At 43.3% G+C, this 27,677-nt stretch overlaps 1 protein-coding gene across 2 annotated transcripts in view; it reads right to left on the reverse strand.

Annotated features, from left to right (window-relative positions):
• Positions 1 to 1,331: 1,331 nt before the first annotated feature.
• The window catches only part of LOC121597131 (atrial natriuretic peptide receptor 1), a 30,202-nt gene continuing 3,856 nt past the window's right edge, over positions 1,332 to 27,677 (reverse strand). The window contains exons 2-17 of one of the 2 annotated variants that reach the window (XM_041922677.1): positions 27,077 to 27,282; positions 26,290 to 27,012; positions 26,069 to 26,180; positions 19,970 to 20,135; positions 15,589 to 15,666; positions 15,192 to 15,468; positions 14,427 to 14,861; positions 14,237 to 14,357; positions 14,040 to 14,158; positions 13,755 to 13,833; positions 13,170 to 13,290; positions 3,516 to 4,041; positions 3,103 to 3,430; positions 2,212 to 2,825; positions 1,996 to 2,143; positions 1,332 to 1,909 (exon numbers count right to left, since the gene is read on the reverse strand). In XM_041922677.1, coding sequence (XP_041778611.1) covers positions 1,834 to 1,909; positions 1,996 to 2,143; positions 2,212 to 2,825; positions 3,103 to 3,430; positions 3,516 to 4,041; positions 13,170 to 13,290; positions 13,755 to 13,833; positions 14,040 to 14,158; positions 14,237 to 14,357; positions 14,427 to 14,861; positions 15,192 to 15,468; positions 15,589 to 15,666; positions 19,970 to 20,135; positions 26,069 to 26,180; positions 26,290 to 26,710 — 3,621 coding nt within the window. In that variant the 5' untranslated portion in view covers positions 26,711 to 27,012; positions 27,077 to 27,282 and the 3' untranslated portion in view covers positions 1,332 to 1,833. Of the gene's footprint in view, positions 1,910 to 1,995; positions 2,144 to 2,211; positions 2,826 to 3,102; positions 3,431 to 3,515; positions 4,042 to 13,169; positions 13,291 to 13,754; positions 13,834 to 14,039; positions 14,159 to 14,236; positions 14,358 to 14,426; positions 14,862 to 15,191; positions 15,469 to 15,588; positions 15,667 to 19,969; positions 20,136 to 26,068; positions 26,181 to 26,289; positions 27,283 to 27,677 lie in introns of both variants that reach the window. The other variant, XM_041922676.1, reaches the window with a different exon arrangement.

The raw sequence follows: 27,677 nt of genomic DNA on the forward strand, positions 1-27,677 counted from the left end.
ATATAAACTTTATATACGTGAGTGTGGAGTTATTTTTGTAGGATAATGGAGACGCCAGGTAGATATTTTCATTTTTTATCATTGAATTATCGGTGTAATTGGTTTTTAAAATGACTTCATAATTAAAAAAAAATGTAAAAACCCGATCAGCAATGGAGACTCGGGCAGTGGTTTTATTCACCGTTTGACCTCATTTGATTAAAATGTTATAGTACAAAAAATCATAAAAGACAAGTCGGCCACTTCTAGCATTTATTTACCATTCTCCCTGAATAAAAAAGTCAGCCATTTTGAGTAAAAAACGTTGGTATAGTAATGTTTTTTGTGAAATTTTCACATCAAAAACTTTCAGAAATCATTCAGTTGATAACTAATGTTAAAAAATAATTTATGTTTAACAGTGTTTTGGTGAAAAAGGATTGAGGGTAGCTTATTAATAAATAACTATAATTTTAATATAAATTAATTTAAATATAGTATTAGTCATCAAGAGGCAATTCCGTGGTACTAATATCAACTCGTACAACTTAATAACACGCCCATCGCGGGTTCAAGTCTAGAATGGTCCGTCCCCCCTTAGCAAGGATTGATTATCCGGCTGAGTGTCTCAAAGCCTGCATAGGTCGGCTCAGCGCTCATTACGCCAAATAGATGAAAATAATCTCCTCTCTTATATCAAAACATCCTGTGTGAATAGAATATAATTTAAATTAAAATAGTATAAGTTAACGTGATAGTTATGTGTTGACTTGACTGGCGAAAAAAAAGATAAAAGTTGGTTATTTCCTTTCAAATAGCGATCATATATTTTAGAGATAATCAATCATACCTAAAATCAATGGATAAATTGTATTCATTTAAAAGGGTAAGGTTTTCTGTAACGTAGGCTACGTGTAATTAGTTTTTCTATTCAAAAATAATAATTGCATGGAATCACGATGGAGGCGCCCAGCCCTCCATCGATATTATGGAGACGCCTGGTATGTCGTGGAATTAAACAGTGATGTTGGTGATTATTAGTTAGGGTCTTGTAGCAATAGCTCCGGCAGCAGCAGCAAGTTAGACTACTGCTAGTTACAATTTGTACAATCATGTGCAAATGTCACAAATGGTATCATTTCCATAAAAATAAATAAATAAAGAAAATCATTTTAATTTCTCAACAATATTTTACACAGCTTATTGTACAAGAACGACATATCTAAGCCGATAAAAGATATAAAGATAAAAACATCATAATGAAAAACTTTAAACACAAAAAAAATTGTAATTGCTAGAAAATGAAATTTCAGGGTGTTGTATATAAACACAAACATAAGTTATTACACAGTTGTATATTCACATTTATTCATAGATGGTCGCAAGAACAGCGAAAATACATCAAAATAGTTCTCATTATGGTACACCGGCTAAGTCCAGGATGCTATAAATGCTACACAAAATAGTTTACCATCTTCGTATCATATCTCTCCCCTAAAAACCTTCCCCGCTGTTATACTACCCAGCCCCAGCTCTGCAGCCAAATATGGACAATTGGTTAATAATATGGTACGGGTATGCTGCTACAAATCACACCTACACATACACACACACACATACATATACATGTTGATCCTGATTTCAATTGACACATAAATGCGGACGACAGCCCGCCCGCGGCCCGTGACTGAAACCGTCCGACAATCTTCTTCGCACACCGTCACACCATCATCCGGGCCGAGAGACGAATATTACGAAGCGAAAGACACTGAGTTGGCTAACATTGACACGTAACGAGACAGCAGCACGCTGCACATACTGCAGCACACTGCAGGGAGTGAAGGGAAGAATCCCTTACTTTCCGATCGCTGGGAACAGTATCGGGAATGGTACTTCGTTCTCATTATAGTTTCTCATCGGTGTCGGGGGTCTGTCATGAGAAGAGGGAGAGAGAGAGAGACATGAATCAAATACCAATGAGGTTAGTTAGAAGCGCATGAATGGCCAAGTAGTCACCGTGGGTCGGGTTCAGAGCACTCCAGCAACCAGTAGGTCGTGACGATCCCTTTACCCTTCAGTTCAACGTCTCCTCTCAGCTCCGTCCGAAACGTTCCAAATTTGTCCAGTATTTGCTTGGCTGCCTCAGACACATGAATTTTGAGTGCTGTAATGAAGGAAAAGAGTATGTCAGCTATTACAACCACTCCAATTTCATCCACACAGCTCACGTACGATGACCGGTTGATTCCATCCGCGAGGCCGTATTGACCGTATCCCCAAACAGACAGTAATGGGGCATCTTCTGCCCAACGACACCGGCACACACCGGTCCCGAATGAATCCCGATGCGTATCTTCAGCTGATACTCCGGCTTGTGCTTGATGGTGAACGACCTGACCGCATCCAGTATCGCCAGCGCCATCAGCCCAATCTCACGCGCATGGTCGTGCCCGTTCCGTTCCGGCAGCCCCGACACCACCATGTACGCATCGCCAATCGTTTCCACCTTGTACACGTCGTAAAACCCGATGATGCGATCGAACGTGCTGTACAGATCGTTCAGAAAGTCCACCACCTCCATCGGGCGGCTCTGGGCGCACAGGGCGGTGAAGCCGACGATATCGCTGAAATAGATCGTGACACACTCGAACTGTTCCGGCTGGACCATCTCGCCGGCCAGCAGCTGCTGGGCGACGGGGCGCGGCAGCACCTGGTAGAGCAGCTCCTCCGTGCGCCGCTTTTCCATGCTGAGCTGTTCGGTTTTTTCCTCCACCAAGCTTTCCAAGTTGTTGGCGTACTGCTCCATGCGGCGCAGCAGATCGTCCATGAGGTTCTCGCAGAATCCTCTTCAGGGTGAGCGTGTGTGTAGGAGAAAGGGAAATGTTGGACGTTGCATTGAGATATTCTTAATTGTGTTACGTATTTATAGAAAACATGGAGCAAATCCAAACAAACCAAAACATATAATCGGGTTGCGTACTGCCTTGTGCCTTTCTAAGAACTTCTCAATGTGTAAACAGACTTTAAAAAAGCATTCATTTTTATCATTGAGAAGCTTCCCAAAAAAACGAAACACGCAGCAGCACCACAACCCCTTCCAATATACCCAATTCTCAATAGTACTTCATGATCAGCCGCACGCTGCTCCGGATGCCGGAAAACGTTGGCCGATCGTCCGGGCTGTCCGACCAGCACTTCTCCATCAGGTCAAGCAGATCGGGCGGGCAGTCCCGCTGTCCCACGAACGGCCGAAACGGCGGGCTCTCGTGCAGTGCCACCCGCTCCACAATCGCCTGCGGGTCCAGAAACTGGCGAGCCGTCTCGTACGGGCCACCGCGCACCACGATCTCCTCCAGTATGATAGCGAACGAGTAAACGTCCCCCTTCTGGGTGGCGGGCGTACCCGGGATGACGGTGGCGGGCAGCAGCTCCGGCGCAACCCACAGCAGCTCTGTAAAGTTTAGCACCGGTGAGAAGCAAAACCCACACACACACACAACAACTGACAGCGGTCGGGAGCCGCCGTCTGCGCTTACTGTTGTAGTAGTTCTGATCCCGCACGTACTCCGACGGCGTGGTCAGCGTGCGCAGCCCAAAGTCGGAAATTTTCAGCACGAACCGACCGTCGATGAGACAGTTGCAGGAGCGCAGCTTACCGTGCACGCCGACGTCACTGTTGTGCAGGTAGGCCATACCCTTCACGACGTCGTGTATCAGCGACATGCGGAAGTTCCAGTCGAGCTGAATCGCTTCGTTCTCTAGCACGTCCTTCAGGCTACCCTTGGGGCAGTACTCGGTCAGGATGAGGATCGTCGGGCGGGGCAGATCGATACAGGCGCCGACAAAGCGGACCGTATTTTCGTGGCTCACGTCGCGCGCCTGCTTGATCTCCCACAGCAGCGTGGAGGTGATGTAGACCTTCTTTTTGGCCACCTTTTTGATCGCGACCCGTTCGCCCTTGTAGATGCCGATGGTGGTGAAGAGCTGGGCGGGCAGCTGCGAGTTGCCGGATGCTATCGAAACGCGGCCCGAGTTCAGCCCGAACTGCTGCAGTGAAAAGTTCTGGCGAGAGATTAGAACCATGTGAAAGATGAGTTTTTTTTTTTTTTTATTCAGAAAGAACGGCTTCGGCCGTATTGCTTAATGTTAGGGTATAATCATACAATTCAAATGATTGCGAGACATTTCCTTCTCGCAATTATGGAAGGACACCTTATTCCGGGTGTGCTCGGACAGTGCAGATATTATACAATCCAAGTCCTTCTCGAATGGCCTATTTTTTCGTAGCAGGGGTCGAGATCATGCGATCCATCGTCGTCCAATCCAGTTTGTTTTGTGAAGTCCATTCGTGGCAGGGGTCGAGATCGTGTTGTAAGTTGTCATCCGGCGTATTTGTCCGGGTCATCATATGGATAGTCTTGGAGTTTTCGAAACTTCCATTGCAGGTTCGATCCAGTCCGTTTTGAATAGTCCAGTAAGCGTAGCAAGGGTCTTTATGAAATTTAGCTTCCAACGCTTTCGAGTGACGGTATGCATCTAGCGTGTTTTTAGGAACCTTTTTTACGAAGGACCTTGTCCTAGCCCTTGGCGAGGATCTATATGCCGGGATCGAGGGTTAAAATCTTTGCAAGGACCTCATCCATGCAAAGATCTTCTGTCTCAAGCCGTGCCTGAACCTCCAGCCATACATATCACGCACATTCATTTATACATTCACACATACAGTCATTCATCACAAGCAAACTAGCGATTTACAACATGTAGCACAAGGACAAACAAATGGAGTATGAATGGGAAACATTACTCTTCCGGCCAACCAACCGATAGCAAGCCGTCCGACGATGACAAACGTTCGCACCCCGACGGCACAAGCGCATGCCAACACAGACGACCGACCACCGCACAGCCAGCCACAAGAGTCTTGCCATAGGGATGTCACACAGTTAAACCGTTAGCTCTGCAGAACCCAAAGATAATCCCTAAGAGGCTCCAGTCTGACCCAGCTAGTATATCCCGGATGGGGATACCAGGAGATCTTCCCAGTTTCTCGACTGCATCCAACAAAGTGGGTCGTGCAGCCTCGTATTCCTCGCAAGACCATAGAAGATGGTCTATGTCGTGAAATCCAAGGCCGCAGCCACATGCTTTCGAGTCGACCAGTCCTATACGCTGGAGATGTGCGCCCAATGCGAAATGATTAGACCTAAGTCTAGACATCATTCGAATGAATGCACGCTCTCCAGAGATGTCGCGGAACCAAGGTTTCAAAGAAACTCTAGGAGAGATCGAGTACAGGTACCTCCCGAGTTCATCCGTGTCCCACAAGCTCTGCCAGCGTGCAATGCAGAAAGCTTGTGGGGCCCGTAAGAACTCGTGAGGGAGGATGGGTCTATCGTAAAAGGACCCTTCCGAAACACCCTTCTTGGCCAAATGGTCTGCTTTCTCGTTTCCTAAGATGCCGCAATGAGCAGGCAACCATACCAGGGATATTCGAAACGATTTTTCAAACAGGGAGCTTAGGACTTTTAGAATTTCTTTTACAAAATAGTCTGGGCTCTTAATAGCCTTCACGGATTTTAAAGCTTCAAGAGCACTTAGGCTGTCTGAAAAAATTACATACTGATCCGGAGGGCATGCACTTATCAATAGTAAGGCATAAAAGATTGCGGCGAGCTCCGCTACATAAACTGAGCATGGTTGGCGTAATTTAAAATATGCTTGGGTACACGTGTTGTATACACCAAAACCAATGCCCTGCTCTGATGAGGATCCGTCAGTGTAAAAATGGTTTACATTTGGTTGGCCATGTCTTTCCACAAAGATGTTGGGAATTGTCATCCAGCGAAGATTTTCAGGGATAGTTTTAATTGCCTCCTTCAACGAGGTATCTACACTTAAAATGGAACTGTAGGACTCTGATAAGCTGGCACAGATTGTATTTTGAGATGTACTAGGGTGCACCTGTAGAGAAACAAAATCACGATAGACCTCCATGATTTTGCATTTAGACCCTATCTCTTGCAGTGTTTCAAAGTTCTCGATTATCAATGGATTTGATACTGTAGAGCGGACGAAGAGGCGAAGCGATAGTAGCTCAAAACGCAGCTTTAGCGGCATCACTCCGGACATCACTTCGAGTGACATGTTGTGAGTCGACTTCATGCTACCTAGTGCGATTCTAAGACAGCGATACTGAATCCTCTCAAGTCGGATTAAATGCGACTTGGCTGCCCAGTGGAAGCATATGCAACCATACTCCAAGACGGACAGTATCGTTGTCTTATATAGGTTAAGGACGTCTTTGGGATGGGCACCCCACCAGAGTCCGGTAATCGTTCTGAGAAAGTTGATTCTTCTTGTACATTTCTGTACCAGATAGTCAATATGTTTCCTCCATACATTTTTGCTATCAAACCAAACCCCTAGGTATCGAAAAGATCTGGCAATGGATATCTTTTTACCATATAAAAAGATATCGACCTTTGGGTCAACCAAATTCAAGCGTCTATTACTCTCAGTGTTGTAAAAGAAAGAGAATATCAGCATTTCCGTTTTCTCTGGAGAAAACTCGATACCCAGGTTTGTGGCCCACACTTCTAAATTGTTTAGTGTGGTTTGCAAAGGACTTTGAAGGTCGGTGATGCTGTTGCTGGCGACTGAAACAACACCGTCGTCCGCCAATTGCCTAAGGCTGCAGCCAGGTGCAAGGCATGTATCAATATCATTCACATAAAAATTATACAACAAGGGGCTCAAACAGGACCCTTGTGGTAGTCCATAGTAACTGACTCTCCGAATTTTCATGTGGCCATTGTCAAAATTCATTGCCTTTTCCGAAAGGAGGTTGAATAAGAAGTTATTCAGTCTTGGGGTTAAGCCCGCAGATTCTAACTTTTGACACAGAACATTGACTGATACTGAGTCAAAAGCCCCCTTGATGTCAAGAAATACAGATGCCATCATTTCTTTGCGAGAATGAGCTATCTCGATTTCGGATACAAGCAGCGCCAAGCAATCGTTGGTACCCTTGCCTTTGCGAAAGCCAAATTGGGTACTTGACAAAAGGTCTTTGGATTCGAGCCAATTGTCCAGTCTAAAAAGAATCATTTTCTCAAATAGTTTTCGCAAGCAAGATAGCATTGCTATCGGTCGGTAAGAATTATAGTCTGATGCCGGTTTGCCAGGTTTCAACAAGATGGCTACTTTCACTTCTCTCCACTCCAACGGGACGGTGTTAAGCTCCAACATAATGTTGAATAATCTCAACAGCCGTTTCCTCGCCAGATCTGGCAGATTATGGAGCAATTTGTTCCGAATCAGATCCAGTCCTGGAGACGAATTATTGCTGGAGTACAGAGCAAGCGATAGCTCTACCATTGTGAACGGTGAATCCATGTGTGGATCACTCCCATGTGCACATTGTTTAAAAGGGTGTGCTTGAGCGAAATCAGGACAGACTTTTTGTGCAAATGGCTCTAGCCATGTCCCAGAAACCCTTTCGCTCTCGTTTGTTGCTTTGCTGTTGCGCATCCTCTTCGCCATACTCTGAAGCTCCGTTAGCGAAGTGGAAGGCTTGAGGTTTTTGACATACCTCGGCCAGTATGACCTTTTTTTTGCTTTAAGCAAGTTTTTGCACCTACGCTCCAGGCCTCTATAATGGATGTATAGATCCATGGAACCGGTGTCTCTATACCTGGCAAAAGCCTTCCGCTTCGCTGAGAATGCCGCTTTACAATCCGCGTCCCACCAAGGAGTGGGAGGTCTTTTAAAAATCCTTGCCTGGGGGGGCGGCCTCGTTTGGGCACCGAGGGCGCACTCGTTTATCGCCATAACGAGATTTGTATACTCCTCATTCACGGAGAAACTGGGTTCTACGCGGTTTAGCAAAGCGGTCATTTGGTCGCCGTATTTCGTCCAGTCGATGTTCCTCGTTAAGTCACAATTAACGGGGACTTGATCGACTGTGCGACTCCTCTTGATAATCGAGATCTTTATTGGCAGATGGTCGCTGCCAAGCGGGTCTTGGATTACCTTCCACATAGAATCCAGCCCTAAAGACGATGAACAAAGAGATAGGTCTATTGCGCTGGGTCGTGCCATAGGTGAGGGCACCCTAGTTGCTTCGCCAGAGTTTAAAATCGTCAAACTGTATGTGTCGCAGATATCCCTAATGATTGGTGCACGATTATCGTCATGCGTACAACCCCAATCTGATCCATGGGCGTTAAAGTCGCCCAGGATGAAAAACGGTTTTGGTAGTACCGTTACTAAGGTTTCAAGATCCTTGTTGATCTTCTTTGGGTCCAGATTGGCTCCCGGTGGGATATAAATTGAAGCAATAGAAACGTCAAGATCCCCTAGCTTTGCCTGGATTGCGACGTATTCGATTCCCTCGGGTGTGGGGAGGGGTATTCTGTTGAAGCTGTGACTACTTCGAATACCAATTAACACTCCCCCACCTCGCCTATCACTAGATGGATCATGTCGGTCTTGACGAATAATATTATATCCCGGGAAGGTAATATTTTTATCGGGTGAGAGCCAAGTTTCGCTTAGGGCAAATGCATTACAATTATATTGCCCTAGTAATACTTTAAAAGAATCTATTTTTCCCAAAAAACTTCTGCAGTTCCATTGTAGTATAGTAGTCGTTGGAGGCATTAATCATCCAAGCGGACCATCATACTTAGACATGGCCATTTTGATAACCATTGCCTGACCATTCCTCTTAGGAAAGGAAATGCCAAAGGGATCAGCCCGGAAAGAGGTTCCGGGAGGGAAAGGGAGTCTAGGAGGGATTGCAAAACCTCTGTCAGGCTTGGGAGGGATTGCCTGGAGAAGGATCTGGGTTCACTAGGGAAAGCCAGATTGCTAGGATTGGGTAGGTTACGGGAAGGTGGACGAGATCGAGCATCACGGGGGGGCATGGGACCCTTGGATTGGCGTTGGGTCGCATCAACGTGACGTCGAAGTGCCTTTTTAGGGGGAACAATTTTGTTTTTTCGGATACCTTTAATTGACACTCTCGGTGTAATCGATCTTTTTACTCCTGTTAGAGGGGCCAGATTGGGCAACGGTTCATTACCCTCAAGGAGTGAGAGTGTATCGAACGGATTCACTTCTGAGGTTTTCTTCAGAACATCGGCGAATGACCTCTTTGAGTTATAAAGGACGGCTTTTTTATGCTCGGCCTGCTTTTTGCGGTACACTGAGCAAGTAGAAACTTCGTGCCATTCCTGTTTGCAATGGACGCACTTTTGGTTGTCAGCCTTGCATTCTGCCGTAGAATGCGGTCCTTTGCACTTACCGCACCTAACAGAGTTGGTACAGTAAGGCTCGGAATGCCCAATCTGGCTGCATCTAGAACAGGTAGCCACCTTTGTAACAAAGGGTCGACGGATGGGTACTCGCAGACCCTCAAAGTACAGCGTGTTTGGCAGTACTGTACCCTCAAAAGTGATCCGGAGTGAGGAAGTCTCACGGAACACCTTCTTTCCGTCAACCATTTTCGAAGCGTACAGTTTTTTCACTTCGAGGACCTTGACACGAGGCGAGGATTGATAGAGGAATGCCCCTTGTCCGTACTGAAGGATATCCTCTAAGGGGTATTCAAAGTCATCTACCACACCGATGACTTCCACCAATCCACCGGGAATATACACCCGGTAATCCTCCGTATAGTCCGGATCGGCCACAATTGCATTGGCCTGCCCCCGGTCCTTTGCGGTGACACGCAACTTCTTTGGATGCAGTCGGATGACGTCCAAAACACCCGGGTATTTTTTGTAGATCGATGCTGTGATCGATCTAACGTCAAGCGGCTTGGTACGAGGCATAAAAAAAACATTATGTGCCCCGTTAAAAGAAGCATGGTACGTTTTGGCCCTTGAATTTACATTCGCTTTAGCAGAATCATCTCGCGATGTTGAAGCCAAAGGTTCATGTAAAACCTTTTTCTTCGCCATCTGCCCTGGGTCAGAACTTTTGCGCTTCACTGTAATAAAGCCTTCATCAGAGTCGTCCATAGGCTCCGCCTCCATGGGAGAGCCCGAGCCAACAGTTCAACTGCGTGGAGGACAAGGATAGTAGGATAAGAGAGGATCACTTACCAAACACAGGACAAATGAGAGGAGAGCGCGCTCTTCAAGATGCGAGCGCGCGAGATGCGAACGCACAAAATGCGAGCACAAGAGATGCGTGCCGTACGCACCTGTATTGTTGCTCAACACTCTCAAACGGGTAACACACGGGCAATCACATACACTACACACACTTAACACAGTACACTACGCACTGTACACTTACTACGCACAGCAAGCACAGATCGCTTCACGTTCAACTAAGCGTACGTAAATCTTCGTGTGTGTATGGTGGGGTCAGTGGCTTGACTTTGGCCGTAATCATCCACCTGGAGCGCGTATCGAGAACGTCCGATTCGCTTCGTGGTTGGCGACAGAATGTGAAAGATGAGTTAATAAATAATGAAAATCATGAGCATTTTAACTTTAACTTTAACTAAAGCCAAATTGTCAAATTGTAAATCATGTACACATAAACCAATATAAAATACAGTGCATCTCCTGCTTCTTTCTGTTTCTACTTTTATCGTATAGTTTAGTAAGTAGAAAGCTCGTGAGTATCTTTATGGGTTGGAATTTCAGTCATTGATCCTGCACGAGTTCATTTTCATTCTCTGTAAAAACTTTAAAATTTGTAATTGTCATTTTCTAGTTCTCCTATCTTCGCGATTTCCTTCTAATTTCTTTGCAATAAGTTTCTGTGTAATCTAAAAAAAACAGAATCAAAAATATCTTATTATGTTGTCAATGCGACTTAATGAAATGTCCGTCAATGTGTTCAAGCTTCAAATTAACCATCCCGTCGGAGCGGGGCCTGACTCTCCGGCTACGTGGTACTAATAAGTCTTGAAAGCAGTGCTGCAAAATTTCATGAAAATCACGTGATAATCACAACGATGTGCTTTGCTGATACTTAATGAAAGTGCGTCATGACATGCCAAACACGACATGCGAATGTTGGAGTCCCACGCGATACTCTGACTGACAAGCTGAGCTTAATACCATTGACAGTATGATATGGACTTTTTCTAACTGTTACCAGTTGCTGCCAAATGCCACTGTTGCAGTCACCAATACTCATGACTGAAACGAAGTTCAAGTCAACTCACGTAGACAACTGAGATGATCAGAGATGAGACTCTAACAATTGGTGGACCAATCACATGCTTAGAGACATTTTGTTTAGCACCCAACTCTTGGTCACTCACTTGGTCACGACATTTTCTGTCGGTGATAATCACCACATTCTTGGAATATACTTGGCGTGTGGTCCCAAAGTACAAAATGAGCATGCTTTCTCGCTTTGTCTGCTTTGATGGTCTGTCGGGTCCAAAACAGCGAGAAAACATGCTTATTTTGTTGCTTAGGACCACTCGCAAGCACCGCCTATCTCCCATAACTATCGTGATGATCACCGACTGAAAATGTCGCGACCAAGTGACTGACCAGGAGTTGGTTGAACAAAATGTCACCAAGCATGTAATGATCGCAACAACTGTCTCACCTCTGATGATCATTCATCACAGCTCGTAATGTTTCCATTATTTTGGTTCAGTCGGAATTTATCATGACTATGTCAGTGGCATTTTGCACAACTGGGCATAGTAAAAAAAAAAGTCATGACAGAGTGACAGACCGAAGTGTGAAGCCGAAGTGACTGAAGCGTTGGTTGCTAAAATATCACCATGCATGTATTGGACACAGACTGTTTGAGAATCTCCTCTGATTCAGTACGTGACGCAGACATGGATTACATTTCAGTCAAAAAAATTTGTGACATTTTTCAGCACTGCTTGAAATCCTATAAAAGCATGGTCGTGTTGGCCATTACGCCAAATAGAAGAAGTTAATCAACCAACAATCCTGGAGAGACCTTGTATATATTATTTTTAACCAACTTCAGTAAATCTTCAAACAATAGATATTGAATACTTCTCATTTTTGATATATGTGGGATGTGTATACAATTATATTAAATTCTGCATCTTGGCATTAATGAACAAGATTGAAACTCGTCTTGAAGGGTCTTCTTCTATTTGGCGTAACGTCCTACGCGGACATGCCGACCTATACAGGCTTTCGAGACTTAATCTTGAAGAGTATTGAAGTCATGTTTTGGCAAATATAATCTACACAATACGATGCCCAATGTCTGACAACCGACAATTTCGTTAGATTATCCCAACAATATGAGACTCGCGAGGTTATACTCAAATAAGCAGACCTGTTTATGTGTGCCTTAAAGGCTTAGGAGCTCGACAACTGTACCAAACTAGAGGTCATTACGGCGCCATGCAGTCGTTTGACTAATGCAGGCTAATTGAATTCAATGCCCCAGTGGGTGAAACAGCCCATTGTCTAGCCAGCTTTGAAGGTTCAAGCGGCTTTTTAGGCAGTTTTAGGCTGTCGGACTACATGAGTGATGCTCTTGATGCTTGCAAAGTTTATTAGTATCGCCCAGTTCTTGTTACGATCATGAATATTTGATCCATACTATGGTACGTTAGCCGTGCTTAGCTTTATCCAACTATGGTTGTATCAACATTCTCTCTCTGTCTCTCTCTGTCTGTCTGTCTCTCTCTCTCTCTCTCTCTCTCTCTGTCTTTTTCAAGTAAAACTTGTAATTAAATTAGCACAGCTTTCCGATTTCGAATAATTTCAAACGAAATTTACACTATATCACACATTCAAAGCGTGTTAAAATTCAGCATCGATAACAATTTCCACGCTGCATAATGCATTAGCGGTGCTCCGATCCGACTGCACTCAGCTCAGCATTCAGCTGAACAATTATATCCACCCGCAGACACATCCCATCCCCGCTCGCTGAGGCCACCGCTATCCTTTCAACGAGTAGTTGAATCAGCTGCCATATCAGCCTGTCACAAAACATCAATTGGAAACTTGCTGTGTGGTGGTTGAATGCCCCACGAAGTTCGATTGAATAATTCATTAGACGTGCCTTTTCATGAAACGAGGAGTCCCCGGCTCTCGTCCAACGCAGTGATAGCAATTATAACTGAACCGTTGTGCCCGTCATGCCCGGCCCAATGGCAGACGAGCGGGTCCCACCTGTAAGCCCATCGTTTCGCCCCCCTTTCGAATGCTTACCTCATAGTTCAGCTTCTGCAGTCCCATTTTGCTGCCAAACATTTTGCCCACCTCCAGCAGCACCTCGTCCGGCCGGACCCGCCAGGACATGTTGTTCAGCTCGCTATTAAGCTTCATTTGTCTGTGTGTATGTGTGTGTTTGGGAGTTCGTGGAAAGAGTTAAAAGCGGCGTGGAAAAAAGGAAGTGAATAGAAGCATTAATTAGGGACAAAGCTAAAATCAAACAGCTCTGGTATGGTAAGCATGGGAGAAGAAAAGTGGAATCTTTTATGTATATTTTACATCTCCAGTTAGCTTTTTATCAGTGAAAAATGGTATCTATTATTTTCATCTCTTCTGATTAAGCTGCCTTGCACAATCGGCGTTCACACGTCAGCTCATTTGGTACCATCCAATGTTATCCGCCTTTAATTGAACCAATAGCAATAATTAGATACGTTGACCTCAATTGCAATGACCGTTCACTTTCCTAATCCTACACACGTACACCCCACGGCGAGGAATGTAGGGAATTGGCCGATACGACACGGAATAGCTGGAATTGTTTAGACGGAGAAGCAACCGAAAACCCAGCCCAGCACTTACTTGCACAGTATATACGTGACCGCTGCGGCAAAGGCGGAGATTATGCCGAATCCAACGAGCCCATAAAGGATAATCATGTCTAGTTTTGGGGAGCACAGGGAGAGAGAGAGAAAGTGAAAGTAAGGGAATAGAAAATGAGCACCCAGTGAGCGCATAAGCAGCAGGAGCAGCAGCAGCAGCAGCATCATTATCGTTATGCTTGTAGCGTGATTTAAGGGGTAATTGTTGCTGCCCGGGGGGTGTTTCGCTCACGACCGTGCTCGGGAAACCGCGCTTTATGCTTACCCCCATTGCCCTGGCAGGCGGGCGACGTGCCGAGGAATCCACACTTGGGCACATCGGGCGGTGGACCTTCGCGACCGCCCGGCCAATGAATCTTCTTCCCCTTGACGGGCGAGTATTCCCTAGTTTGTGTGAGGAAAGATTCAGGAAAGGTTATTTTTTAGCACAAACTACCTAACAGGCCTATTAGTGCACGTTACCGCGTAATGCCGTAGTAGTGGGCCACCACCTCGAACCGCCCGGTAATTGGATCCAGGTCGAGGATGGAGTAGTCCGCATCGCGATCACCGTTGTCATCAATCCGCACGTGTCCGGTGATCCCTGGCGATGAGAGGAAGTGCCGACCCGTGAGCTGTGGCCCTTCATGCCCTCATGCCATCACTTACTTACCCTCAAAGTCACGGCCCCACATTTTCCGCGTAATCGCCGTACCGTCCCGTATGTCGCCGCCCTCGTTCAGCGTGTCGTTCAGCGCCATCCCGAGCAGGTACACGCCGTCGAAGAACGCACCGATGAAGAAGTTCACCTCCTCGTCCTCCACGAACGTGTAGTTGTAGTCCTGCTTCGCCAGTGCGCGCACCTTTTCCGCAAAGTACTGGTAGGTCGGGCTGGTCGGCTGTAGCAGCGAGACGCGCAGCAGCGCCTCGTACGATTTGCGCGCCTTAAAGTCGTCCTCGTCGCCCAGCTCCCAGTAGTGGTCGCCCCAGTAGGAGCTCTGGAAGATTTCCACATCGAGAAAGGTGAACTCGCCGCGCGTCATACCGAGCGCCAGGGCGGAGAGCATAAACTTGCGCACCAGCGAACCTCGCACGGACAGTATTATCACTGGAAGGGAGAGGGGAAGCAACGAGGGCGGGGGAGGGGGGATAATTAGTGTTTAGCTGGAAGCAAATTTTGGGGTTAATAAACTCAATGCAATTCACGCTGCTCCGCAAAAGCTGGATGTAGAAACGGAAGAGCACGATGGAAGTAATTTCCAGGAACTATTTAATGCTGCTTGACGGTTTGAAGTCAACGACATGACAGGTCCATTTTCTGATTCTATGACACACTTTTCCAGCTTTTGTGCGAAATAAATCTCTCTCTCTCTCTTCAATCCCGCTTTACAAGCCAATCAGTGAGCTAAATGGGAACCGTTTGCCAACCGTCACTTACCCCTCGCGTACATGCTCGCATCCTTCAGGTAGGCTTCGATGTCCTCCTCATCGTTGCCGTCCAGCTCGCGCACAAACTTGAGCAGCTCCTCGTCCTTCAGCCCGTACTCCAGGTTCTTCCCAACCGTCAGCGAAAACAGATCCGACCGGTCGATGATGAGTGCGATATGGCGCCAGCCGAACTGGCGGAAGATGCTCGAGAACACCAGCTTCAGCCGGCACTGGCAGTAGGACATGCGGGTGAGCGTCTGGTAGCGGGACTTATCCTTGAACATACCCTGCATGAAGGGGTGAGCAAAAAGGGGGAAGCGCCATGAATCCAACCACTGTCAAAGTGCAAACGACCGCCGCCCTGTTCGTCCTTCTTTCGGCCAGGTGGTCAAAGTGCCGCGTCTTACCGAGCTATCATTTTTCCACCTGTTGCTCAATCGGCCCAGAATGCCGGACGTTACCGAGAGTTCACCCTCCGATGGGGGCTGTAAAGATAGAGAGAGAGAGAGAGTGGGAGGTGTGAGGAGGAAAAACGGGAAAACGAGCCCGGTTAGCATGATTACAATGTTCACTCGAAAGAAGCGATACCATCGTCGATATGTCGACGAACGAACGAACGGACGAACGTTCTGTTTGAAAAGAAAGGAAGTTCACAGAATCAAAAGGTGTGGAAAGAACGAACGACCGGGTCACCGAGGTGGTAGCAAGGGAACAATAATTTTCAACCCCTCCCAGGCTGTAGGAGCCCGGTCACACAGGTCAAACCGGTGTGGTGCTGGGTCAACCCGATATTTGCCACTGCTGCAAACCCGGTAGCAGCAGGTGGTGATGGGAATAAATCTTGCCTCAAACTTGACACCTTTGCTATCCGGGATTTTCTTTATTTTTTTATTATATTTTTGTCTTCATCCACCACTTGAACTCTGCTGCTTTGCTGGGTGGGGATTTTCTTCTACCCGAGGCGCTGAAAGTCGCGAAGGCACAAAACGATAAAACTGTCCAATTAACAGTGAATTGGTGGGAGACCGTTAGTTGTAGTTGAAATGAAACAAAGGTAAAGCAAATGCAGTGCAGGAGATTACTATACTAGCGCAAGGAATATGTATTTGTACGTTAAAGTCATTGTAAATTGTGCTGAAAACGAATTGCCATTAACTTTAGTTTGTTGTACGCGCATCAACGATAACAATTTCTAGCTATGCTGTTTATATTTAATCTCAAACTATCCTAGAATTATAGGACCATGGCACAATAGCGTAAGGCTACACATCAAAATTACAATAAATAGTGACTTTTGTTATCAAAAATTGCACATAACAAGCTGGCATAACAGAACGAGTAGTTCATTAGTAGTGGTGTTCATTTATCTCTGTTACAGCTATATTTATTGTGGATATTATACATTTGCTACTTGAGGCGCACACGACAGCAACGTATTCTGTGTCTGAATCCAATACAAACCATTGAAAAGGTTCCCAATCGCCTAACATTTTCTTGAACTGCTTCTATGAACTCTACTCTTTCTAGTTGTTCTAGTTAAAGAAGTAAGTAGGTAAGTAAATGCAGAGCTGTAACAGCAGCCTCGATTTAAAAACCGTGAAATCCGCATCAAGCCGTTTGAAATCCGCAGCAAGATTTACAAATCCGTGCAAATACGAAAGCACACTTATAGATTTATTGAATATTGATAATGTTGCGAAAACAACTCCGTCGGCTCTTCGGCGGCAGCGGACAGCAAATTATCGACCGTTTTTACCAAGGTATGATCTTGACTTTATTAAACACGGGATCGACCGATTTGTACTGTACAGCGCCTATCACAACTATATTCACAGTCGTTATTCCCGATTAGAGGAAAATCCGTAAGAGATAGATAAAAACAGTGAATTTATGTGTTGTGGAGAGTACTATTTCACATCTTTGTATATTTTTTTCAAATTTGTTAAAACATTTTCACACGACTTATTACGAAAAAAAAACAAATTTATGGTCCTTCCATAACTATAAAAACACTTCGAAAAACAGGTTTTTTGTGCTAACTTATGCATTTAAAAATCGTTCAAAAATGTAAATAACATAGTCTAGAAAGGATTTACAGAAAAAATGTTTTAAACAATTTTTAAAAAGTGTTTTTATTAACTTTTTAAAATGTTTTATAAGTTTTATAAGAGTAAAAATCAAAATATAATTTTAAAAATTAAAAAAAATCATAATATAATTTTAAAAATTGTTAAAAAATAATAAATAAATAAATAATTTTTCCCCTGCAATGATTGTTTTGAATATGCAAACCAAAGTATGTAAAAAGATTTTAAACTATTATTTTGAAATTGCCACGAGAACCTTATCAATCTAGTGTACAACGGCTTAAAACTGATCCGATCAAACAGAAGCGACACAAAAACCTCAACAACGCATTTTTAGCAGCATCTAAATATTTGCTGCTATTGCATACATAGTTAAGGAATGTAATCCTAGCCTGATATTGCCTTCCTCCCACCACCCACTTTCCCATCGATGTTCTCTTAGATCGCTACAAAGGCGCCCTTTGTCTTCCTACCCCTTTATATTCGTTTACTTCTTCTTGGGGCCATACTATTCTGCCAGAATTGTTAGAGATGTATATCAAAAAGTATGGTTCTAATTTTATGAGCGGCTAGAAAACTGTGAAACAATGTAAAAAAGAAAAAGTTAAAAAAAAACACCATGATATTTGATATTTGAATAACGGCTTTGCATTTTTAGTGCAATAAATTGTTATATTTTAATTTGGAATTCCTAAAGAGATTTATCCTGCTTGTTCCTCGAATCCACACATTATTCCTTACAACTGTTTGGAAATTCTTTTCTCCTGTACCATTTACATCAAAATACTGTGGAACTCCTCGTAATGAGTTTAACTCACTTGTAATACGAAAAACTCGTTATGCGGGAGGCTCTTTTTCATGTGCATATAGTATGAAAAGTGAAATAATCGGTTCCTGGACCGCAAATGTGCTTTGAATACACATGACGCATAAGATAAATTAACTGATCATAAAAACATTATTAAAATATTTTTATGATGACAAAAATACTGTCAAGTGCTTTTGGGTTCAGTCCAAATTAGATATCAAATGCAGAAAGGATGTAGTAAGTTGTAAATAATGTAAAAATTTAAAAAAATATACCATTTCATTAGTTTACTTTTTAATAGCATTATCCAGATCTTTCGAGGTTAATACAAAGAATGAAACAGAATGAAAAAATGGAGACGAATTATGTTATTAACGATTCAACTAATTATTGAAAGATGGAATGAACGCAAACGCACGTTGCCGAATTCGCTTGATTAAAAAAAACATTCCTTAGACATTTAAAATTCCTTGAATTCCTAAGATATTAAAAAAAACACAGCCATTCACAACGCAAACAATATAAATATGCAAAAAAGCTTTTAAAAAATGCTACAACAGTCTGCCTCACACGAAAACTATTACCGATATTCCCTTAATTGACTAACTTTTGCTAGCGTTTAGCGAAAAAATTTAAAAACACAGAAACAAATGAGACAGAGTTGGAAAGGCGGCAAAAAAGAATTGTGCGCACCACGCGCAACCAGCGCACAGCGTGCTGTTGCCGATGCACGCGACACTCGTTGCTATGTATTTATGCGCATAAAATTTCACATTCATGCCAGGCAGCACATATTGATGCGGGACGAGTTCGGTGTATCGCATTTGCTAAAACGTTTGGCGCATTTGCTTTGGTTTTAATAAAATAAAGGATAGCACAGTGCGGAAGCTACGGATTCTAGGACACGGATGGAGTCGTTCGAACGTTTACGCTTACTTCCGTTCCGCTTTGCGAAATGGATGGTGCGGCAAAAAAGCTATCTCCCATTTGTAAGAGCACACTGTTGTGAAGACGATGAAATGACGAGCGGAGCAAAAAAAAAACGCCGAGATCACTTTGAATCATTCGAGCATACATTTCTGCACCATTTGACGCTTTACTGGTCGGTTAAAGAGAGCCAAAGAGGATTGGCGATTGGTAGCGAACTGCAACTGGAAACAATCACTCTCGCGCGCGCGGCATGTACTGCTGTGGGAAATGGTCTGCAATGGAACGACTGTGTAGGGAAATCACAAACATACGAAGCTGGACTGCTTTGTCCGGCCGCTTAGAGGAAGGAACAACGAAATCTCCTCCACCCAAGCCATGCCACCTCCGAAGGGAGCTCTCAGGCTCGATCAACCAAATTGAGTTGTATTTATAGAAAGCCGGCAAAGTTCTTGCCGACTGCTCGATGGGTGGACGGAAAAGAAGCGAAATGATGTTGACTTGTGCCACGCGACATGATGACATTTAATGGGCAAAGAGACAAAAGGCCAACCGGGGGAATCACCGACCGGACCAATCAGGAAATTATCGGACCAACGGCAAACGATAAATGAATGTCTGAATCCGGCTGCTGGTGTGTCTCGCCCCGGTCAACAGCATTATTCCGATCCTCGTGGATGGCAAATGAAGGGAGACAGGGGAAGAAAAACGACAAAAAGCAAAACAATAATGACCACCCCCACGTGGATGGTAAATAGAGAAGAAGCAAACACACACACACACACACGATGATAGCGAAAGGATCAAGGTTCGCTGATTGCTTAACGCTAGATTAAACACTAATTGTGGTGATTCATTAAATAAATTTGCTTTTCAAATCACCGGCGGCCACTGGCCGGAGCAGCGGCAGACACCAAGTACGAACCGAAGAAAGCAACTACTGTTCGCCTTGCTCCTCTTACTTACCTGATCGCCCATCCCGGTGATGATGGGTGTATTCCAGTAGTCGGCCAGCTGGGCGACGGGCTCGAGCGCAAAGGCACAGGCCGGCCCGATGAACGCGATCACGCCATGCTTGAAGTGCAAATCGGCCGCCAGTCCGGGTGATTTGGAGCCGGAGCAGGTGGCATAGCTGGAACGGGTAGCGGGGAGAAAGCACGGGCTGTAATTGATATTCATTTCCAAATCGGGGCAGCAAAGGGAGTTGGTGTTGTAGGGAGAAGGAATTGATTCTTAATGGATATGACATTAAAATGCTCAAAAAAGTAATGCAAAAAGTCAGGTAGAGATAAAACACAAACTGAGAGATTTGATCGTGTTGTGTTAGTAGATGTTTTGTAATTCATGTTTCATTATGTTCAACAATATAGAAAAAAAGTGGTTAAATGGTGTAATGAAGTGATTCTCACTGATTCTGGATGTCTGACATACCGTCTAAGCTATCGTGAATTGCTTTCAGAGTTGGATTTATCCATATCGGGGTCCTAAGCGAGGGATCGAAATAGGTTTACTCCAAAATTCCCTAAAATGTATCATTATCGAGTCGGACTCGTGTTACATTAGTCAACTCGTACAACTTAATAACATGCCCGTCATGAGTTCAAGCCCCGAATGAACCTTGCCGCCCCATACGTAGGACGATCAGTACAAAGTATGGGTAGCTTAGTACAAACGAGTTTGTAGCTTAGTACAAACGAGACCATCGACTATCCTGCTATGGGGGGAAATCAAAAAGTCACCGAAAGCCAAGCCCACAAGTGGTACACGCAGCAGGCCTTGACCGACAACGGTTGTTGAGCCAAAACAAGAAGAAGAAGTGTCAATAGCGAGGATTACATTACATTACATTATTATTACACATTACACTGGTCGCATTTTTATGAATATCTTTTTAAAAATACCAAAAACATAATCCTCCATTCGCTGAGGATTCATTCTTTTGTGGCCGTTTATATGGCAGTTATTACATCATTTTAATGATATCAGAAGTCGTTTCCGCATTTGGTAATTTTTCTAAGTAAAGAGTTATATGGAAATGAATCAAACAATAAAATGGAAAACTGTCGCTCCAAATTTCAGTACTGATTTAGTTGAAATCTTCCTTGATTCAGTTGCCCTAACCTTGACCAATTTGACCACTGTAACAACCAATTGACAATTGGTCTAGTACAGGGCTCTCCAAACCCTAGAACTGGAACTTTTTAGGATCGCAGACCACTTGGCTTTGAAAATACGTATTTCGCAGCCCACATCTATTGAGGGCATACATTTTATATACTTAGTACAAAGGTTTCAATCCAAGTTATATTTAAATTATCTTCCAGACGTGCCTGTTCGAAATTGAATCTTGATTGTGGGAAAACAATAATTGCACGATATGCATCGTAATAAGATTTTCTTTTAAACAAAAATGTTTTCCCATACCACTTCTGTTAACGCCACGGACCCCACAGGTTGGAGACACCTGATCTCGTACACCTAAAAAACATATTTGTCTTACGAAAAAACGAATTTTTATCATTTGTACTTTTGTATGTCCAAAGAAGATTTAGCCATTAAATGTTTTGTCCAATCATGTATATAAGAGGTCAAAGCCACGGCTGAAAGTTTGTGTGATTTCATGTTTCACATATACAAAAAACAATTGCTTGAAATCCAATTGTCGGACTTTGATCCTCCCATACTTGTTTATTGTTAGTCTTGTCGTCCTTGCCATCGAAACCATCGACAGAGTTCTTAAAACAAATTAAATTAAACGTCCCAGGGGCTTCTTTATGCATTATTGTCACGTTTTATTGTTCATATGGAAGAGTGCAAAAGTATGCAAATTTTGTCTAGGCCTTCAAAAATTATCTTCAAAGGTTTTTTGGACTAATTAGTAGTACTTATGTTAGGTACTTATATTTTTAACAATTTGGAGAGATTTTTTAAGACTTTCGTATGATGTGTGTCGATTTTAAAAATAAAAAAATATCTTTCAGTAATTTTCTTTTGGAACTAGCTGGCTATCTACATAAGACTTGTTGTAATCCATGTATGTAAAATTGTTAACGAACTTTCATTGTTTCTTACTAAAGAATATGAAGAACAATGATACGGGAGACATTACCTCTATCCATTTTTATTAATTGAGCTTTTAAGTTTTTTATTCAAAATGTTGGAATCATTGTAAAGAGAGGTTGATGAAAACTCAATTACGAAAACTAGTGTTTGAAAATGCTTTATAATTTAGATATTTATAGCTAAATACGTTCTGCTTAATATTCTTAATATGAAGCTATAAAACAGTTGTGGTCTTCCTGTGCAATGGTTTTAAGATCATACAAGTTATTAATTTTCATTCCAAGATGTACAACTTTCAGTTTTTTCTTTGTAAAAAAAAATCGTATCAAAAACATTCTAATGTATGGAAACCAAGATGCCACCACTCTGATACAGCTCAAAGTATCCACCCAATGGCCCACTGTTAGTATCTACGGCAGGGTGACATTCGTGGACAGCAATAAACAGTACAATATAAAACCCACCCAAAAACCCTTGAGGTCAAATTATCACTCGATTAAAGGCGAGGCGAAAATGAACAAACGAACAGCAGATAAAATTTGGAAAACAGTATCCCGGCGAGTTGGACTCTCTTTCGACTGACCATTGGCACGGTTCAGTGCCCGTGGGCCCTGTTGTTCCAAAACTTGGGGCGCACACGGTTTTGATTAGGGTGCTTCGGCCAACGTGTGTCAGCTGGCCAAAGTGTTTGCATACTTCGCGGTCCTGACACGCAAAGTATCACAAAGCACAAGGCCAAGGGTTGCAGAAAAAAGGCGACCCTTTCATATATTTTTTTTCCCCACGGTTCCTTTATATTCGCGCCGACAAATTGACTTTTCTTTTCTAATCTTGCCCGTCATGATGACACAACCACGCACGCACGGCCTGGCGCCATATTATTTCGGAACTGTGGACTGTGAGTGTGGAACCGGGCGAACAAAAAGGCTAAACGACGACATATAATTTACATAAGTATGCTTATTTACTCGACACTTCCATTCAGGTGCTCCACGCACGATGACCTACAACTGTCCAGCCAGGAGCCAGGGGAGCAGGGAGGAGAACCCATTTGAAGGACATTTCGGGGACAGCGGCGTTAGAAAAACATGGCGAGAAAGTACACCGAAGCAAAGCCCTCTACATGAAGCACGTTAAGACGCGTGTGATGGCATGCAAGCAAAAGAGCTGCCCCATTTGGCAGTGGCCGCGTAACCTCGGGATGCGGGAAGATTGGACAAGATGTGCTAACCCTCAGCTAGGTTCTTAGCTATAACCTGTCAACATGCCGGCAGCGGGGGAACGAAGAAGGATACCGTTTTCACCGGTACAAACCACCGGTGGTGGTGGTTGTGGTGTTTGGTGGTGGTATTTACTCATTACAAACAGCTCACGTTCGGCGCACGTGGTACGTGGTCTGCCGTGGATGCCGAAGGCTTGTTGCATGTGAACGTTTCGGCACGTCGACAAGTACCAATCTAACCGCCAGTCGCTGTAGATGCCTCTAACAAGAAAGGGGAAATAAACAAAAATCCCAACCATAAACACCCTACATCTGGGGGAGGAATGTGAGCTATCTTGATTGGGACGCGTCCGGCTACGTGTTGATTTGGTGCGACGCAATGAAACTGTTTTGAGATTTGCGAAATTTGCATAATGCTTGGAATTGTAGGAGCAGAGGGAGGGTGAAGGGAGCTCCTGATAACTCTGAGGATGAATTATTGCGTAAATATGATTGAATCTAGCACAAACTGAAGGAGTTTAAAGTAATATTCAATGATGTGACAAACAATCTGTGCAATCAACTGTGCAATTGCTCTAACGGAAGCATTCAAAAAATATCATAAATTTTGCATGAAAGAAACGCTTTCTTAAAAGATTCTGGGAATTGTTAAAATCGATGTGGCTACTTACAAAAAAATATCATTACCAGTTAATTTTTCCTGCCCAGGACAACTATATGGGAGAATGTGTTAAAAAGTGTTGAAAAAGCCTTCCCCATTTATCGGATATGGTAAATTAGGCATTTATGACATCCTTTCCAGAGCAAGGCCATGAGATAAAGGTTGGGCTTGGATCAGATTTGATTGTACCTGATACCGGAGGATCGAGCAAAAAAAAAAGTTGTAGAAAATTGCCTACAGTAGTTTGCAGAGCTCATAATATGGCCCCTGAACCCTAAACTGGGAGGATAGAGCAAAATGTACATTTTTGTCCAAAAAAAAAGGGTCTGTTGGAACTAGTTATGGACTGGACATAAAACTATCACCCTTTAAATGGGTTTGATTGTTGTGGTTAAAAAAGTCGGAGTCAGAGTGACCCCCGATAATGAGATCGGGACGGTCTCGTTACGGCTCGGATACTATTATTAGCATGTAGTGGTCAGAACGGTATCTACTAGGTCACCAAGGTCACTAAGAGATGTTTAAATAAGTCCACCAACCCTAGGCGTTTCGAATGCATAGTTTTTATGACAAAATTAATGTCAATTGCTTGATAACTTGTTTCTAAGCCCATTAACTACTTTTGTACATCATCAGAATGGTAAGCAAAGACAATGTTTAATATAATCACCTAGTTTTATAAAATCATAAAAATTTTAATACATCTCATCACAAATAAGTGCTTGTGGTTACAACGACTAATCAACACGTGTTAAAGCGAATACAAGAAGCATTTCTCTCAGCTAAACGAAATTGGTTAGCAATAATTTCGATTGAAAAAATAAACAAAAATAATAAAAACGCCTAGTTTGTGTGTGTAAGTAAGTAAGGTCTGCTTAGCCCAAAATCTTAATTGGTTGAAATGATCCAAAATCCATACCATAATTAGATCTGATTTTCTACTTTTATTGGTTCTGAAGTTTTGAAGTAATATCGAACCCATAATGATCTTAGCACTAATGTTGAACTTATAACCAAATAGGAACTAATCACAAACCAATACCGGTACCGGAACATATCCTGATCTTATCTCATGCCGTATCTGAGACTTAAACTGATCCTAAACCCTTATCTTGAGGTCGCTTTAGACCTTGCGTAAAAGTAAACGTGAAATTTCGGGCTATTTTAAATTAAATATTAATCAGATTATGGCTTACCGTACATCAAAAGAAAGGATATTCAATTCTCCCACTATTAAGACTGTAAAACATATTGAAAAAGTGAATTAAGTGCATTTCGTTGTGATTTCGCGTTGCGCACTATTTTTTCACTGTGAACAAAGCGGTGAATCACAAGGAAATGCATTTTTTTAAATTCAATATGGTTTATAGTATAAGTAGTTGAGGAATTGAATATGCTTTCTTTTGATTTAAGGTAAGCCATGCTCTGATTAATATTTTATGAAACATAGTAGAAAGCCCAAAAATTTCACGTTCAATTTCACTGGAACTGTAATCCGGATTATAGCCGGGAATTCGATCTTGAAAACTGATCTTGAATTCGTACCGAAGACTTTAAATCAATAACTCAGTTTTAAATGACATGCTAAAGTGTTGTTTTCGGTTCGAAAAACTGCGCTCAATAAACAGATCCACTGGAAATAAAGCATAGCCATACGGATATACTGATGGTGCCATTTAGTTTATGGGTAGCAATGAAGACGGTCCCAGATACTGAGCATAAAATATGTAGATAAATTTAATATGAAAATTTATCACATTCTGTACATTCTGGGCTATGATCGAGGTACAAATTTAAACAGATTCAATTAGGGAGCAGTCATAATAATAATGCAGAACATTTGAAAAATAATAATATACAACTAACATAAAGTTAAAGTAGAAGAACTTAAAACCGAAATAAAGTAAATGAACAAGGAAAAATTATGAGACAGAGAAAAAATAATAAATTAAATATAAACTAAAATCTAATCCAAAAAGTAAAAGAACCAAAAGTATAAAAACCAAACCTATAAATAAATCATACCCAATTTGAAACCATTTTCTTGCATGCATTAAACTTTTACGATTGCTTTAACAAAAATACACAAATCCAACGTTACCAGCTACTTTACACTCACCTTCGCTGCACCTTGCTGAGCCGTACGTTGTGCACTTTCATGAGACTTTGGTTGACCAGTTCGAGCGCCAAATCGATAGCCGGTCCACAGCGTTCCAGGTCGAAAGGTGAGTCTGTGATTTGAAATTGTAGCGAAACAAAATATCGAATGGAAAATGTCATTACAGCAGTCAGCCACCACCCAGCCCAGCCACAACCACCCAACCATTCGCTCCGACTCACCGAGATGCGATGCCATCAGCACACCCACATGGTACACGGTGTAATTTGTATCGTCAATGATCGGTTGTATCTCAAGGTTGCTAAGGCTCCGCTTGTGCACCCGGTCGATGTGGCCCCCGGCGAGACTCGAACCGTTGCCACTTCCGGCCGATCCGGCCGCACCACCGCCCGTCGGCTCGCCGTCCTCCTCCAGGTTGTAATCGTCCCCGTCCCGGCCAGCCCCGTCGAGCAGGCTGCTCAGAAGCTGCCCAATTTCCGTATCCTCCACCGATCGCTGTACGGTGGGCCGATGGTCTCGCGGGTGTGCCGTAACGGGCGGCGGCGTATGGCAGCCCACCCAGCACAGTAAAACGGCACAGCACACAAACGGAACGCAGTTCAGTGACGCCCTGTTTCTGTTGCGCCCGGCCCCACTGGCCATCGCTGACGGTGGTGACCGTTCCTGTCGGTGGGGTGCTGCTGTTTGTAACAATGCTCTTACAGGGCGTTGCAGAGACGGTGGGATAGATGGTGAAGATGGTACTGCTTCTGCTTGCTTTGGCCATTGGCCTCGGTGAACCGATCCCAGTCGATTGGGTGTGCCATCATCATCATCATCATCGTTGGGCGATACAGCAGACAAGGTGCTGCTTGATCGTCACGCGATAATTTACGTCCCGTTGACATTTTATATGGCACCGCGCGTGCTGCAGACGCGGCTCATTTGCATACCGAGCGAATAAACTGTTGGGTAGTTAGTTTAGTGAGTGTGTTTCTTTTATCTAGCTGATAGCACAGCGGTACAAACTGTGGCCGGTTTCTGTCTGGTTGCCGGTTACGGTTGTTGCTTTGTTTCTTCGCTATCGACACAGGCTTTTCATGGCCAGTTGCTCGATTTTACGCAAGGATTATTTTTATACGTTCGTAACAGCGTTATGGATCGCATTCCATTACCATGTCGAGCCTGCTGTACTGGGGATGGAGCGCGTGTACCGGTTCGGGCTGGTTTGGCGTCTGTAGCAATAACGAGATGTGAACATTACTTTTAGATCACTGCACCAGTGGATTAGTGGGGATGTTTTGCGAAAGTTGTGAGTTAGTTTTAGCGATTGCAATAATCGTAAGTTGTAGAACAAATTGTATAAGTAACATATGAGTAATTATATTACAATTCTCTTAGAAAGGAAAAGAAACTTACTCATTCGGGATTGTCGATTGGTATTGTATATTGACTACGAAAGCAAGGCATAATTATTATAATAAATAAGTAAAAAACAATAAGTAAACAGATAGTAAAATACATAATATAATGTATAATATAACAAAAAAAGTATATACATATAGAAATCAGTAAATCAATAAAGATATAAATGAATAAATAAAGATATAAATAAAACATATATAAATAA

Source organism: Anopheles merus, chromosome 3R (genome assembly GCF_017562075.2).
Source record: "Anopheles merus strain MAF chromosome 3R, AmerM5.1, whole genome shotgun sequence".
NCBI lineage: Eukaryota > Metazoa > Arthropoda > Insecta > Diptera > Culicidae > Anopheles > Anopheles merus.